The 15902-nt window shown below is 45.5% G+C and overlaps 2 protein-coding genes across 5 annotated transcripts in view; one reads left to right on the top strand and one right to left on the bottom strand.

Annotated features, from left to right (window-relative positions):
• The window catches only part of TKFC (triokinase and FMN cyclase), a 43620-nt gene extending 29561 nt beyond the window's left edge, over positions 1 to 14059 (bottom strand). Inside the window, exon 1 of one of the 4 annotated variants that reach the window (XM_077460820.1) lies at positions 13928 to 14059. The gene's annotated coding sequence lies outside the window, so the exon portion shown is untranslated. Of the gene's footprint in view, positions 1 to 4131; positions 4337 to 10805; positions 10884 to 13927 lie in introns of those variants that run through there. The other 3 variants (XM_077460823.1, XM_077460822.1, XM_077460821.1) reach the window with 3 other exon arrangements.
• A 20-nt stretch (positions 14060 to 14079) lies between these two features.
• Positions 14080 to 15902, top strand: part of DDB1 (damage specific DNA binding protein 1) — a 94071-nt gene continuing 92248 nt past the window's right edge. The window contains exon 1 of the mRNA XM_077460819.1: positions 14080 to 14249. Within this exon, the coding sequence (XP_077316945.1) occupies positions 14189 to 14249 (61 nt within the window). The 5' untranslated portion in view covers positions 14080 to 14188. The remainder of the gene's footprint in view (positions 14250 to 15902) is intronic.

Raw genomic sequence — 15902 nt, 5'->3', positions numbered from 1 at the left:
AGGAGGGGGGAGACAGGATAATGGCCCCTGAAGTTCTGGGTACACCACTGTACCCAGGGTCCTTCAGCTCTCAGGGGGGCTCTTCCAATTTCTGCTGCCCGCCCTGAGGAAAAGATAGGGGAACCCCCCAGGAAGGACAAGAATATCCTACCAGACCCAGAGGCTTCCCAGGCTTGTGGTCCGGCTCCCAGGGGGAGACCACCAGCCCCAGGCTTCGGGTCATTTGGAAAAAAACAAACAGTTTCGCTGTGTAGGGAGAAACACAATCAAAAACTGAGGATCAAGGGGAAGGGTGGGGACTTAAAACAGCTGTCGATTGATTGTGTTTCCTGTAGGGAGGAGCCTCTCATCTCAGGTGTGCCGTCCTGGAAGATGACTTGAGAAAAGGGTATTTACAAAGCTTGTTCAGGACAAATTTAAATATATATGGCTTAGCAATGTTTAACACCACTTATACATTTTTAAAAAATGAGATAAGTTACAGAATTTACTTCCTCTTTCAGTCTTGGCACTGGCATGTTAAAATGGTTGTAAACCCATTATGCCGCGTACACACGAAAGGACTTTCCGGCAGACTTGGTCTGGCGGAACTGGAATCCGGACAATTCTATCATGTATGGGCTCCAGCAGACTTTTTTTTCCCCAAAAGTCCGATGGACCTACAAATAAAACATGTTTCAAATCTATCCGATGGACTAAAAATCGGGAAAACCGTTCGTCTGTGTGCTAGTCCGACGGACCAAATACGACACAAGGGCAGCTATTGGCTACTGGCTATTGAACTTCCTTGTTTAGTCCCATTTAAGTCATCACATTCAAAATGAAAGGGCTTTCGAACAGACTTAGTCCGGTCGTGTGTGGTCAAGTCCGTTTCGTTCAAAAAAGTCAGTCGGACCTCCGCCGACCTAGTCTGTCGAAAAGTCCGGTCCTGTGTACACGGTATTACAACCACTTTAACCTATGGGTAAGTCTACATTAAGACTTACCTGTAGGTGCAAGAAATATTCCCCAAACCTAAAAGGTTTAGCAGATATTTGCAGAACTAGCTGCACTGATGTCTACGGCGCATATGCCGTAGACATCAGGCGCAGACACACTGAGCGTGCCGTTTCTAACGGCGACCATGCCGTTAGTGGTGGCACCAGCACGCATGCGCAGGAGTGACGTCATCGCGGCTCCAGCCAGTCACATCGCCAGAGCCGCAATAATCGAAAGTCATTCCAGGGTAGATGGCGGTGTCGGAGGAGGGGAACGAGGACCTCTTCGTGGGCTTCGATCTGAGGTAAGTAATTCATAATGAGCTAGTATGCTATGCATACTAGCTCATTATTCCTTTGTCTTGCAGGGGTTATTTTTATTTTTTTTATTGCTGAGGCTTTACTTCCTCTTTAACTGCGGGCAGCCAGCTGTGATTCCTTGCAGCTGCACTGAAATTTGTGAATAGTCCCGCAGTCTTCTGGGACCTGTGATGTGTCCTAGAAGGTTGCAGGCAGGGTGGGTGGTGCAGGTTTTGAACTTCTACTCAGATTGCCTAGGTGGCCCGAGTGCAGGTGGGAGCGGGTACCTGTAAAAACTAAGTACCCACCAAAAAAGTAATATAATCCAAACACAGGGAGGAAGAGAAGGAAGAAATTCAACATGAATCTTCAAAGTTCACAACAGAAGCACAGAAATGTTAGCTTTTTTCTTTGCGAGTAGATCCTGGCATTCTGTCAGTCTTCTAATGTGAACACACAGCAGACGTTTCTATGCCAGCCTTATACATTCTGCTGGAGAGTTTGAGCTGTGAAAAACAGACTTGCTGGCTGGATTACCAGATGAAAAAAAGAGGAAGGAAGCCTAAAAAGGAAACTAATACAGCCATCACATCTAACAATTGGTAAGCTGCAATAGAATAGAATAATTGCTTTTGGGTTGAATAGTGTTTTAAAGAAGATCTTACATTATATATCCATTAGTAAATGATCATCTTTAGAGGTGAGTGCTTGTACTGGTGAAGCTTTGGTGTCCTGAGCTGACAGTAAGGCCGCGTACACACGCGGGGACTGTTCGCCCAACTTTGTCCGCTGAACAGTGTTTCGGCGGACAGTCCGCTCGTGTGTGGGCTTTCAGCGGACAGTTTCAGCGAACAGTCCGCTGAACAAGGTTTTTCGGAAATTCCGAAAAACTGTCCGCTGAAACTTTGTTTCAGCGAACAGTCCCCTCGTGTGTAGGCTTGTTCGTCAAACTAAGTTCCGCGCATGCTCAGAAAGGATTTACACGCCGAAAGTTATAATGCAGTGTATAGGACGTCGTATTTTTCGTCCCGTCCACGTCATCGCGCACGGTTTCAGCAAACTGTTCGTTCGTCGTGTGTGGCCATGTCCGTCCATGCTAATTTTGAGCAGACTGTTTGCCGAAACTGTTTGACGGACAAAGTTGGGCGAACAGTCCCCGCGTGTGTACGCGGCCTAAGTGGGATAAATGACACTGGGTGTTGTTCAACCTGGAAAAGAGGCAGCACTGGATAAGTGACTAGGTGAGTGTGCGGGGGCAGCGTCAGACTTGGAACGAGTATTGCAGATGGAGCTGCTCTGTTTATGTTCTTCTCTGGATAGAGCCTACACTTGTATTTTGCACCCAAGCTGGAGACACAAACGGGTCAATTCACTAATGTTTACCTCATGCGATAACATGGTCATGCGTCAAATTTGCATAAATTATCGAATGCAGTAAATAAAGTCCAATTAAAAAATATATATATAATGATGATTATGCGGTATTTACCGCAAAAAAGAAAAACGTGTCGGTAGATATAGTAAAAAAAATAAATAAATAAAAAAAATAAAAATAAAAGGATCGTGTTCCCTTAAAGCATGTTACGCAGCGCAGTGCCTGTGCTGTGTAATTTGGCCCCCTGTATTACCTGAAATACCTGGCAGATCCTGCCCGTTTTGCCCTCCCCTTAGCCACTTCAGCCCCGAAAGGATTTACCCCCTTAATGACCAGAGCACTTTTTGCAATTCGGCACTGTGTGGCTTTAACTGACAATTGCACGACCATTACACCAAAACAAAAATTGACATTCTTTTTTCCCCACAAATAGAGATTTCTTTTGGTTGTATTTGAATAACTGTTTTTTATTTTTTGTGCTATAAACAAAAAAGAGCAACAATTTTGAAAAAAAAAAGCAATATTTTTTACTATAATAAATATCCCCCAAAAATATATAAAAAATATGTTTTTCCTCAGGTTGGGCCCATATGTATTCTTCTACATATTTTTGGTAAAAAATATATTTTTTTTTTATTATTATTATTTTTTTATTATTAGCAATGGCGAGTTTTATCGTAACTGTGACATTTAGGGAGTGATTATAAATGTAGGGGGGATGGGCTCATTACAACATGACAGAGATAACTGCTCCCGATGACAGGAAGCAGTAGATCTGTCATGTTGCTAGGCAGAACACGGAAATGCCTTGTTTGCATAAGCTTCTCCTTGTCTGTCGCTCCGTGACATGAATACAGGACACTGGTAGACATCGAGACCCACGGTCACGCAGAACACAGCCAGCGTGGGCATGCCCTAGCCTAATTAAAGGGGACGTACCAATATGCCCATTTGCCCACCGCTGCCATTGTGCCAACGTATATCAGCATGCCGCGGTCGGCAAGTGGTTAAGGCTGGGTTCACACTAGTGCGAACTGGATGCAGGAATTTGCAATAGCAGGAGATTGTGACCAGCTCTCTATGGAGCCGGTTCACAAATCTGCACAGCAGCTCTGGTGTGATTTGTGCGTCTTTTGGTCCGTTTCAGGTCCGAATTCAGCCAAAAATTCGGGCTGAAACAGTGAATGGAGATGCACCGGACTCCTGCTGTGAGATCATATGTGAACCCAGCCTTAAATTGTCCGCGATGTATCATGGCTGCTGAGCCCTGACACTGTGGTCAGTTTACGTGCCTCCTTCAGCCACTGCTCTCTTCTGTCCTCTCCCCCCTCCCTGCCTGTCAGCTCCATCCACTCCCCAGCCCTCCCCTCCTGCTGCTAGCATAATGCAATAACCTTGCTAATCCCCTCTGCTATATGAAATAAGGTCCCCAGTGCATGTGTTTTTTTTTTTTTTTTTTTTTTTAATGCAAGCGTTTACCTAATTTCAGAGCACCAATAGGCGCTCACATGACTGACCGGCTCTGTCCTCCTGGCTGATATCTGTGAGGGTGTGTCCATATACGAAAACTCAGCAGCTGCAGTATTTGTAGCTGCTGACTTTTAATATTTCGTGGGGTGGGGGGACCTCCGCTTTAATCACAAAAGTCACATTGATGATTTTTTTTCCACTTTTTGTTGTCTTTCTAGGAAAGGAAGAAAAAAAAAAACACAGAGACCACAGCATAAATACATCTGAAAAGGCTTAAGATATACAGTATATATAGAGAAACACGCCCCTAGGGGGAGGAGATGACGTAGGGACGTTCTGTTAGGAGGAAGGGGTTCCGTGGAGGCTGCCGGAGAGGTTTGTTCGGAAGTGAAAAACGGGTCAGCCGGAAGGTGAGAGGCTCCGGCAGACCCGCTGAGCGGTAACATGCACTTTTGAAACCACCGCTCGAGACCTCGCAGGTACCCATCTGTCCGCCGGCCAAACAAACAACCACCGCTGACGAAGGCTCTGTCCCCCTCGCTCTCCCCCCCCGCTCCTCCCCCCTGCCGCTACACCTCCTCCGCACAGGATCATCAGTGAATGCCGGAGAGACACTGTTACCAGCACGGAACACAGAGGCAAAAAAGGACATCAGTACGTGGAGGAGCAACGCTTGCATTCAGATAAGTCCAGCTGATATTTTCCATTCTGCTCTGATTTATTGGCTGATGAACTTTGTTTGACACATAGACAGTAAGTTGCTAAATGTGTGCAGTTCAATAGCAACAGGAACAGCAACCTGGAACACCATTAAAAAGGCTATATAGATGGACTTCTAATGTGACGGTCTGTATGTAGTTACCTGGTTGGTGAGAACCGTGATCGCAGAGGGATATCTTGTATGGAAGTGGTGTCGTATCGTAGTACATGTTACTGATGGTTAATAATATCTAGGGGCTGCAGGCTAAGGAAACTGGGTATGAGAAACTTGTTGTGAAATCTTCCTAGTCGCTGTGAAATTCTCCCCAGTTGCCTGTAAACAGATCTCTATGGAGATACTAAAAAGAGGCCACTGGGCTGAGGTTATTATGAAATCTTGAGGAATAATAATTGGAACAAACACGTGTAGTAGCGACTTTGCAGACATAAGATTTATTACTACATGAAGATACACAAATTTGTTAAAAGGCCTGTCAACACCACAGTAACAGAAAAGGAACTACATGAATGACAGGATAGTTTGGAAATTCTACTAGATGTTCCGTAGCTGTATGTAACAGATCATCTTTGGCGATTAACTAGCACATATGCATCGGCCAGCTGATCTCTGAGTAGCACGATAAATCGCATAAAAGACATGACTGGTGGGAAACAATAGGTATGGCGCAATAGCTGGAAAACACCTACCGCCGATAAGTTAGAGAATTTTAAAACCCTGAAACGTTATATATCTAATTGACTGACTAGATGGAGGGAATACCTGGCTGTGAACATTATATCTGATATAATTACCTAGGAATCTCTCCGAGCGACTGGACCGCAGAGCAACGCGATAGATCTGCATAAGAGACTACCTGGTCTTTAGTTCCCTGGAACGAGAGGAATGATGCCTAGGCCAGAGAAACCTAATACAGCGGCTGTCTATTCGGATAGTATCAGGAAACGCTGTGCGGCAACGCAGGAATAGCCTGGTCCGGTCTCTGTTTTGAATGTTTATCTGCCTAGGTATGAACTATATTTAATCGTCAGATGGTTTACATAATAGTAAAATGCGGGAATTGTACGAATGATATATCTGGGACACCCCCTGGTAGATGGTGACTGGAAACTTATAGTTGAAGCACATAGGGGGTTGTTAAACACTGGACTCCGCCTCAAAATATAAGTCACGAGGACTCAACAGACAAGGGGGATATAAAAAGACCATCAAACTGGGGAGACGACCACGGGTGATAAAAAAAAAAAAAAAACATCATGAGTAGAACCTCAAAACAAACCGCTAAGGGAGGTGGCCCTAAGACCCCAAAAAATAAAGTTACCGAAAGTACTATAAAACAATACATGACCCGAGGAGCTAGCCCGAAGGGTGGAGGGAAGGAGAAGCAGTCCTCTAACCCTGAGAAGAGTAGGGGGATGGAGGGAATCTCAGATCATTCTAGAGAGGAATTGATGACAGAGAGTGAACCAGAATTAAGTAAATCTGAAGACCCCAGACCGGATGACTATGGGTTAACAAAAGAGGTGATGAGGGAGATGCTCCTAAAATTGGAGAATGCCATAAAATCAGAGATAAGTAAGCTAAGATGCGACTTGGGACATCTATTAATAAAGAGTCGAGGCAGCAGAAGAAAGAATTAACACCCAGGCCCAGGCGCTCAATAAAGCGCAGGAACAAGTAAAAGATATATATCGAAATCAGAGCAGAATTCTCTATCGACTCGAAGATCAAGAGAATAGAAATAGAAGACAAAATCTGAGAGTAAGATCTGTCCCAGAAAATAAGAAAGAAGAGCTAAGGGAGATCATGGAAGACATATTCCGGCCAATAATAGACAGAGGAGGAGAGGCATTCCCCAAGATCGAGAGGGTGCACCGGGTCAGGAGAAAAAAAATCAGATGAGACAGGAAGGCCGCGATATATCATTGTCAGATTTGAACATTATGAAGATAAGGCAGAGATCTGGAGAAAATTAAGGGGGAAAACCCCATTAAAATACTCTGAAACAGAAATACAAATTTTCCCAGACCTAGCGCCTGAGACTCTGGCCAGGAAGCGTCTTTTAAAACCCCTGCTGGAACAGCTGAGAATACAGAACATCAGATACAGCTGGGGGTTCCCGGCGTGTCTGTTAGCATTCAAAGAGGGAAGAACTGCTAAACTGAGTTTCCCGGAAGAGTTAGGGGGCTTTTGCGAAAAATTGGAAATTCAAATTCCAACCCTTCCAGGTTGGCTGGACGGGATGGATGAAATGCTATGAGAGCTTTGTCGCAAAATACAGGAGGGGGTGGCGGGGGTGTGGGGGGGGTGGGGAGGAGATCGTCTGAAGATAATGGCTGGATGGGAGATGGGCCCAATATCCCCCCTCTTTCCTCAGAAATACATCTAAAGAGGGTGGATATGGAGGCCAATGGTAGAACCCCACCTTAGAACACCAAAGACTTGGAAATGGCCAAAGAATGTTGGCTGATTGACAAGTCGAGGGCCGATCAGTGGCTAAAAGATGGGGGGAGGGTGGGTCGGGGTGGGAGGGGTTTAGGGTGGGATTAGGGGGGGACGAGGGGGGTAAGGGGACATGTCAGTAGTAAAATCCTCCAGGAAAAAGAAAGTAATCTGGTGAAAAAGATAAGATATGGATAACAAAAAAAAGGATTTAAATTTTTTGTCTTACAATGTCAAGGGGCTCAGTACTGCAAAAAGGAGGCACAAAATTTTGGCGGAACTGACACACTATCAGGCGGACGTGATCTTTTTACAAGAGACGCACATTCCACATACGTCTAAGATTAGGCTCCATTCTAAAGACTATCCAAGCTGGTATTACGGGGATACGATTACTAATAGAGCGAGAGGAGTCGCAATAGGGTTCGGGAAAAAAACCCGTTTCTTAGTAGAGGGAAGAGAAACAGATCCAGAAGGAAGATATCTATTTTTAAAAGGCAAACTAGGCAATATAACCTACACATTAGCTAATATCTACTCCCCGAATAAAAGCCCCATAACATTTTTGAAAAGAACCTTAGCTAAACTACAGGAATTTAAAGGTGGATATGTGGTTTTGATGGGAGATCTGAATCCTGAAATGGACAGTACGTCCCATGCACGGGGAGGGAGCAAGGCCCAATTGAAAAAGATTATTCAAGATCTGAATAAGAATCAATTAGTAGATGTTTGGAGAGCACAACATCCTAAAAAATTGGATTATACGTTCTTTTCTCCTGTGCATGGGACGTACTCCAGGATTGATTATATCCTGGTGGAACATAGAGTTCTTGAAACAGTTTTGGAAACAAGCATAGAAATAATAACACAATCAGACCACGCTCCAATAAAAATGAAGATACAGATCCCTGGGTATAGCAAACCAGCCACTAAGTGGCGGTTAAATGATGAATTAATTTGAGATAAAGAAGGGGGTTATGTCGTAGGAAGAGAATTAGTAAAGTATTTTTCCATAAACGATACCGCGGGCATCTCTGGGCAAGCCCTCTGGGATGCCCATAAGGCTTACATCCGTGGGATCCTGATAGCTAGAGGTATACAGAAAGAAAAAAAGAACGGGCCGAAAGAACTAACAAACTTAGCGAGGAAATCTGTAAGATAGAACAACAACATAAACTAGGGATCGCGGATAAGAAGGTATACCAAAAACTACTAACTAAAAGGGAAGAACTACACGGGCTAAGAGAACAAGAAACAAAAAAATACCTTAATCAACTAAGGAAAATAAGTTACCAAGACGGGAATAAACCCACTAAATATCTGGCTAATAGATTTCAAAAGAAAAAAGCTATTAATTATATAGAGAAAATACAAACAGAACATGGGGACTTGGTGCATACGTCAAAGGAGGTGGGAGAAACATTCAAAATATACTATGCGAGATTATATGCAATAAAAAACAAGAAGTCCGAAAAAGGGGGGGATATAAACGAAATAGACAGATACCTTAATAATGCGAGACTCCCTCAGATAGGGGAAATAGATCAAGAGAATTTAGAAAGCCCCATAACAGCTGCAGAAATAAATAAGGCACTGGCAGAGTCAGCCTTAGGGAAGAGCCCAGGACCTGACGGATTAACAATCTATTATTATAAAAGGTTCAAGGAAATTCTGGTACCGGAACTTTGTCGGTATATGAATGGAATTGGAGAAAAATATGATATAAGTAGAGAGGCATTGTCTGCCTCTATTACTGTCATATTAAAGGAAGGGAAAGATGAGACCAAGTGTGCCAGTTATAGACCAATCTCACTTTTAAATGTAGATACCAAACTATTTGCAAAGGTATTGGCGAATAGAATGAAGACAGTAATGAACTTCCTAGTACACCCTGACCAGGTGGGGTTTGTGCCCCGGCCGCGAGGGAAAAGATAACGGGGTTAGAACCCTACTACTGCTATCTCAAAGGGAGAAGACGGAACCCCCCGGCTTTATTATTATCAACAGACGCCCAAAAAGCTTTCGATAGGGTGGATTGGGAATTTATGTTTCAGACAATAGAAAAAATGGGTATTGGCCCAAGGATGGTTAAGTGGATTAAAACATTGTATCAACATCCCACTGCGACTGTAAACATCAATGGGTTACCCTCCCCTCCCTTCGAGATGGAAAATGGAACTAGACAGGGCTGTCCGCTTTCGCCCCTTCTTTTCGTGCTCTCATTGGAACCTCTACTCTCGATGATCAGAAATAACCCAGAAATAACGGGAATTATGGCAGGACAGGAGGAGCACAAACTTGCTGCATATGCAGATGATGTGCTATTTTACATCAGTAACCCTCAAAGTTCATTATTAAAAGCTATAGAGGCCCTTGACGAATACGGTAAAATATCAAATTTTAAGATAAATCAAACAAAACCGGAAATCCTTAATATAAACGTTAGCAAACAGTAAGAGCAATCAATTCAGGGAAAATGCTGATTTAAGTGGGCAAAAGATCTGAAATATTTGGGAATAAAACTCGCACGTACGCTGGATAAGATGTTCCACTTAAACTATATCCCATTATTAAACGAAATTAAAGCGGAACTTAGGAAGGTAGCTAATGGATCTATATCTTGGCTGGGCCGAATAAATGTATTTAAAATGTTCATCCTTCCCAAAATATTATACAAATTCCAGATGTTGCCGATTAATATACCCTCCAGTTATTTTTTAAGATTAAATTCGCTAATGAGTAAATATATATGGAATAATAAAAAACCTAGGATCTCCCACAGGGTATTAAAACAGGAGAAAAGGAAAGGGGGGCTGGCAGTACCGGATTTGTACTACTATTATCAAGCAATCTTATTGTCTAGAATAGTCGAATGGGTAAAAGGAAAAAGGTATGAAAAAAGGTGGGTGAATCTTGAATGCATATACAGCAAGGCACAACTTGGGGAGATAGTATGGAATCCCACGAAATATAGGGCACTGGATATAAATACAAATGAGTTGACACGGTTGGCACTTAAGATGTGGGATGGGGCATACAAAAGATTAAATGGACACTATAATTCACCAATGATAGTTTTAAGGGAGAATGAATATTTTCCCCCAGGTAAAAGAGAGATAGCGGGGAATTGGATAAAAAAAGAAGGGTCACTATTAAATGATATAATCAAAAACGGGAAACTAATCTCACTTGAAGAATTAGTATGCACTGGATTTATGGTGAATGATAGATGGCGATATCTCCAACTGGCTCACTTTATACAAAGACTGCCTCAGCCACCTAGAGTGGAAAATGATTTCATGGGGTTAGAGCAACTTTGTAAGGCAGATCGGAGTAGGGGTATAATATCAAGGTTATACAAACTATTGATACTGGCCAGCCAGAGGGAGATACCGCCTTATTTAAAAAAATGGGAACAGGAATTAGGGTCACAAATAAATCAAGAGATGATAAATAAAATATTGATAATAACACATAGTTCGGCAATAGATAATAAGACAGCCGAGATGAATTACAAACTCACCTCGCGGTGGTACAATACTCCAGATAAAATGGTGAAATACCAACAAGGAATAACGGCTGAGTGCTGGCGGGGGTGTAAAGCCATAGGAACAATGACACACCTATGGTGGGGTTGTGTAAAAATTAAGATATATTGGGATGAGATCCTTCAAAGGATAAAGGAAATAACTCAAACAATCATAAAACCGGACCCCTGGATAGTGCTTTTTCACGGGACTGAGGGGGGAGTTAAACAATATCAAGATACAATTATTCCACATCTTTTAAATGCCGCAAAAAAACGGATCCCCAGGAAATGGTATGAAAATTTAAAAAAAAAAAAAAAAGATATACAGTATATATACACACGTACACACACTCTACTTCACGCAGAGAGGCTGTGATTGATCTCAGCAGAGATGATAACACAATATTCTGATTTGAGCAGGTCCACTTTACCTAACCTCATTTTGTAGCATGTATTATGGCTCTGACTTCTGAAAACACCTCCTCTACACTTACCTGTCCTCCTATATACCCAGGACTACCCTCTCCTCGCCTGTCCTCCTATATACCCAGGACTACCCTCTCCTCACCTGTCCTCCTATATACCCAGGACTACCCTCTCCTCGCCTGTCCTCCTATATAAACAGAAATTTCACCGCTCCAGCTCAAACCACTGACAGGCTGCTAGCTTTCCAAGTAGGTAGGGGTTCCAGGTGCAGGCTGATTGCATAAGCTAAATGTGCAGAAACAGAACAAAACTCTGGATAGCCGCACTCCAGGTTGAGTAAAAAATGAAGTGCCTTTATTTCTTCAAATGCAAGTGCAAAACTCCATTGAACAACACATCACAGCAAAGGGGAACAAAAAGATAAAACAAGATTGCTGACACGTTTCACACTACAAACAGCGCTTACTCATAGCTATATATACCCAGGACTACCCTCTCCTTGCCTGTCCTCCTATACACCCAGGACTACCCTCTCCTCGCCTGTCCTCCTATACACCCAGGACTACCCTCCCCTCACCTGTCCTCCTATACGCCCAGGACTACCCTCTCCTCACCTGTCCTCCTAGATCAGTGATGGCGAACCTTGGCACCCCAGATGTTTTGGAACTACATTTCCCATGATGCTCCACTGCACTGCAGCGTACTGGATCTGGAACTACATTTCCCATGATGCTCCACTGCAGCGTAGTGGATCTGGAACTACATTTCCCATGATGCTCCACTGCAGTGGATCTGGAACGACATTTCCCATGATGCTCCACTGCACTGCAGCGTACTGGATCTGAAACTACATTTCCCATGATGCTCCATTGCACTGCAGCGTACTGGATCTGGAACTACATTTCCCATGATGCTCCACTGCACTGCAGTGGATCTGGAACTACATTTCCCATGATGCTCCACTGCAGTGTAGTGGATCTGGAAGTACATTTCCCATGATGCTGCACTGCAGTGTAGTGGAGCATCATGGGAAATGTAGTTCCAAAACATCTGGGGTGCCAAGGTTCGCCATCACTGTCCTAGATACTCAGGACTACCTTCTCCTCGTCTGTCCTCCTATACGCCCAGGACTACCTTCTCCTCGACTGTCCTCCTATACGCCCAGGACTACCCTCTTCTCGACTGTCCTCCTATACGCCCAGGACTACCCTCTCCTCGCTTGTCCTCCTATACGCCCAGGACTACCCTCTCCTCGCCTGTCCTCCTAGACACCCAGGACTACCCTCTCCTCGCCTGTCCTCCTATACGCTCAGGACTACCTTCTCGTCGCCTGTCCTCCTATACACTCAGGACTACCTTCTCGTCGCCTGTCCTCCTATACGCTCAGGACTACCCTCTCCTCATCTGTCCTCCTATACGCCCAGGACTACCTTCTCCTCGCCTGTCCTCCTATACGCCCAGGAGGACTACCCTCTCCTCGCCTGTCCTCCTATACGCTCAGGACTACCCTCTCCTGTCCTCCTATACGCCCAGGACTACCTTCTCCTCGTCTGTCCTCCTATACGCCCAGGACTACCTTCTCCTCGTCTGTCCTCCTATACGCCCAGGACTACCTTCTCCTCGTCTGTCCTCCTATACGCCCAGGACTACCTTCTCCTCGTCTGTCCTCCTATACGCCCAGGACTACCTTCTCCTCGTCTGTCCTCCTATACGCCCAGGACTACCTTCTCCCCGTCTGTCCTCCTATACGCCCAGGACTACCTTCTCCTCGTCTGTCCTCCTATACGCCCAGGACTACCTTCTCCCCGTCTGTCCTCCTATACGCCCAGGACTACCTTCTCCCCGTCTGTCCTCCTATACGCCCAGGACTACCTTCTCCTCGTCTGTCCTCCTATACGCCCAGGACTACCTTCTCCTCGTCTGTCCTCCTATACGCCCAGGACTACCTTCTCCTCGTCTGTCCTCCTATACGCCCAGGACTACCTTCTCCTCGTCTGTCCTCCTATACGCCCAGGACTACCTTCTCCTCGTCTGTCCTCCTATACGCCCAGGACTACCTTCTCCTCGTCTGTCCTCCTATACGCCCAGGACTACCTTCTCCTCGTCTGTCCTCCTATACGCCCAGGACTACCTTCTCCTCGTCTGTCCTCCTATACGCCCAGGACTACCTTCTCCTCGTCTGTCCTCCTATACGCCCAGGACTACCTTCTCCTCGTCTGTCCTCCTATACGCCCAGGACTACCTTCTCCTCGTCTGTCCTCCTATACGCCCAGGACTACCTTCTCCTCGTCTGTCCTCCTATACGCCCAGGACTACCTTCTCCTCGTCTGTCCTCCTATACGCCCAGGACTACCTTCTCCTCGTCTGTCCTCCTATACGCCCAGGACTACCTTCTCCTCGTCTGTCCTCCTATACGCCCAGGACTACCTTCTCCTCGTCTGTCCTCCTATACGCCCAGGACTACCCTCTCCTCACCTGTCCTCCTATACACCCAGGACTACCTTCTACTCAGCTGTCCTCCTATACACCCAGGACTACCTTCTCCTCACCTGTCCTCCTATACACCCAGGACTACCTTCTCCTCGTCTGTCCTCCTATACACCTAGGACTACCTACTCCTCGTCTGTCCTCCTATACACCCAGGACTTCTAGTCTAACCTTCCTCCCCCTCCCGTCATACAGCTCTATACCTTAGTCGGCTAGCTGAAGCCGCTCTATCCTCTCTCCCCGCTCTCTATGGCCTCCGAAGCACTCTATCTCCCCACTTGCACTCTATGGTGTCTGGGACGCTCGCTGTTCCTTGGCTTCGTACGCCATGGGGGCGCTCTAGCAGTACTTTCTCCTCTCTCTGCTTTCCTCTTCCGGTTCCGCTAAGTGACGGCCTGTTGCGGTGTGTTTTCGCGCCTGTCGCTCAGTAAATCGCCGCGGCAGGAGCTCGGCCCGCTTCCAACATGTCCTACAACTACGTGGTGACCGCGCAGAAGCCCACTGCGGTCAATGCCTGCGTGACAGGTCAGTGTGAGCCCGGGGAGGGGAGTCGGTGCTCTCCCCGGCCAGTCCATGGAGTGTGTCCCTGTGCGGGGCTGTGTACTCTGCAATGTTCTGTATAGGGGGTGATCTCCCGCCCTCATAACACTGACAGTGCCGGGGGGTATGAAGATAGGCTGACCTTGGTCTTCATGCATGGTGTGCTTCCTCCTCCTTCGTACTGACAGTCTTCTCAGGTGTCATGGTCACATTGGCTGCAGGTGATGTCCCCGGCACGACATGTGTGTGGGAATGTCAGCCAATGTGTGGAGAATACACCTCAGCCCATTGCACATAGTGAGAGTTACATGTAGGGATCATTTAAACATGCTGAGAAATGTGAATGGCCAATAATGCACCTAATGCGTTTACATGGATTTCCATATTGGCATCTCGGCTGGCAACACGTTCTCACATATACTGTAAACACCACAGAGGAGAACATTTACATTGACATCAGTGGAAGCAAAGAAGTTGTCACCCCCCCCCCCCCCCCCCAAAAAAAAATGCTCCTGTTCCTTTTTAAAAGCATTACCAGTAGCATAGTGTCATTCTAGTGTAATCCCTTTCTGGGATCTAAAATACCTGGTTGATCCTGCCAGTTGCGGTGTCCCCCTTAGTGTGCTGACCACGGTAATCATGGCTGCTGATCCATGATACTGTGGTCAGTTTACGTGCCTCTGCCATCCCGCTGTGTGTACAAAGTCTCTCTCTCCCTCCCTTCCTTCCTGTCAGTTCTGCAGCCTGTGTGTGAGAGCTGATCTCCCTTCTGCCTCCATTCCAGTGTAATACATCACTGGTTGTCAACCCTGTCCTCCAGTACCCCCAACAGGACATGTTTTGGGAATTTCTCTGAGATAAAATAGCTGTCCATGCTACCAAGCCATTAACTCTGAGTTAAAGCATCTGTGCAAGATGCAAGAGGAAAACCTGTTGGGGGTACTTGGGGACAGGGTTGAGAACCACAGTATACATAACAGTTACTTGTATTTGTATCCTCTGTATTTTAGAAAGATATTCAGTATAGTATGTCTTTTTTTATTATTATTATTATTATTATAATCCTAAATACCTTTTTGCACAGCTCCTCTGTGCAGTCACATGATCTCCCTCTGATAGCTGGCTGACATCAGTGGGGAATCTCAGCCCCTCCCTTTGCTGTTCTAAGATCGAGGAAGGAGAGCAGATTGAGGGCATGTGACTGTACAGAGGAGCTGTGCAAAAAGGTATTTAGGATTATAATTTTAAAAGAAATGCACACTGCATTTTTATATCTTGCTAAAACAGAGGATACAAGTAATTGTGTTATGTGACTTTACAACCTCTTTAAAGTTGGAGTAAACCCGCTGATGTTTTTTTTTTTTTTTTTTCCCTGACCTGCAAGGGAAAATTCATAATGAGCTAGTATTCAGCGCATACTAGCTCATTATGAAATATTTACCTTAGAACGAGGCCCCGACATCTCATCCAATCCACGCCGAGGGAACTTCCGGGTATCGTGGCATTGTCACTCCCGCGTATGCGCACGGCAGATTTCTTTCCTGCAGGGTCCGGCTTCTGCCGGACTTACAGCCGAGAATCCCCTGTGCGCATGTGCCGCTGCAGTCAGTGGTGCATTTCGAGGGGAATATCTCCTAA

This window comes from Lithobates pipiens, unplaced genomic scaffold (assembly GCF_037356315.1).
Source record: "Lithobates pipiens isolate NorthernLeopardFrog02 unplaced genomic scaffold, aLitPip1_a1.2 Scaffold_10, whole genome shotgun sequence".
NCBI lineage: Eukaryota > Metazoa > Chordata > Amphibia > Anura > Ranidae > Lithobates > Lithobates pipiens.
Note: the sequence above shows the minus strand (reverse complement) of the source record. Positions and strands in the feature narration are given on the sequence as shown.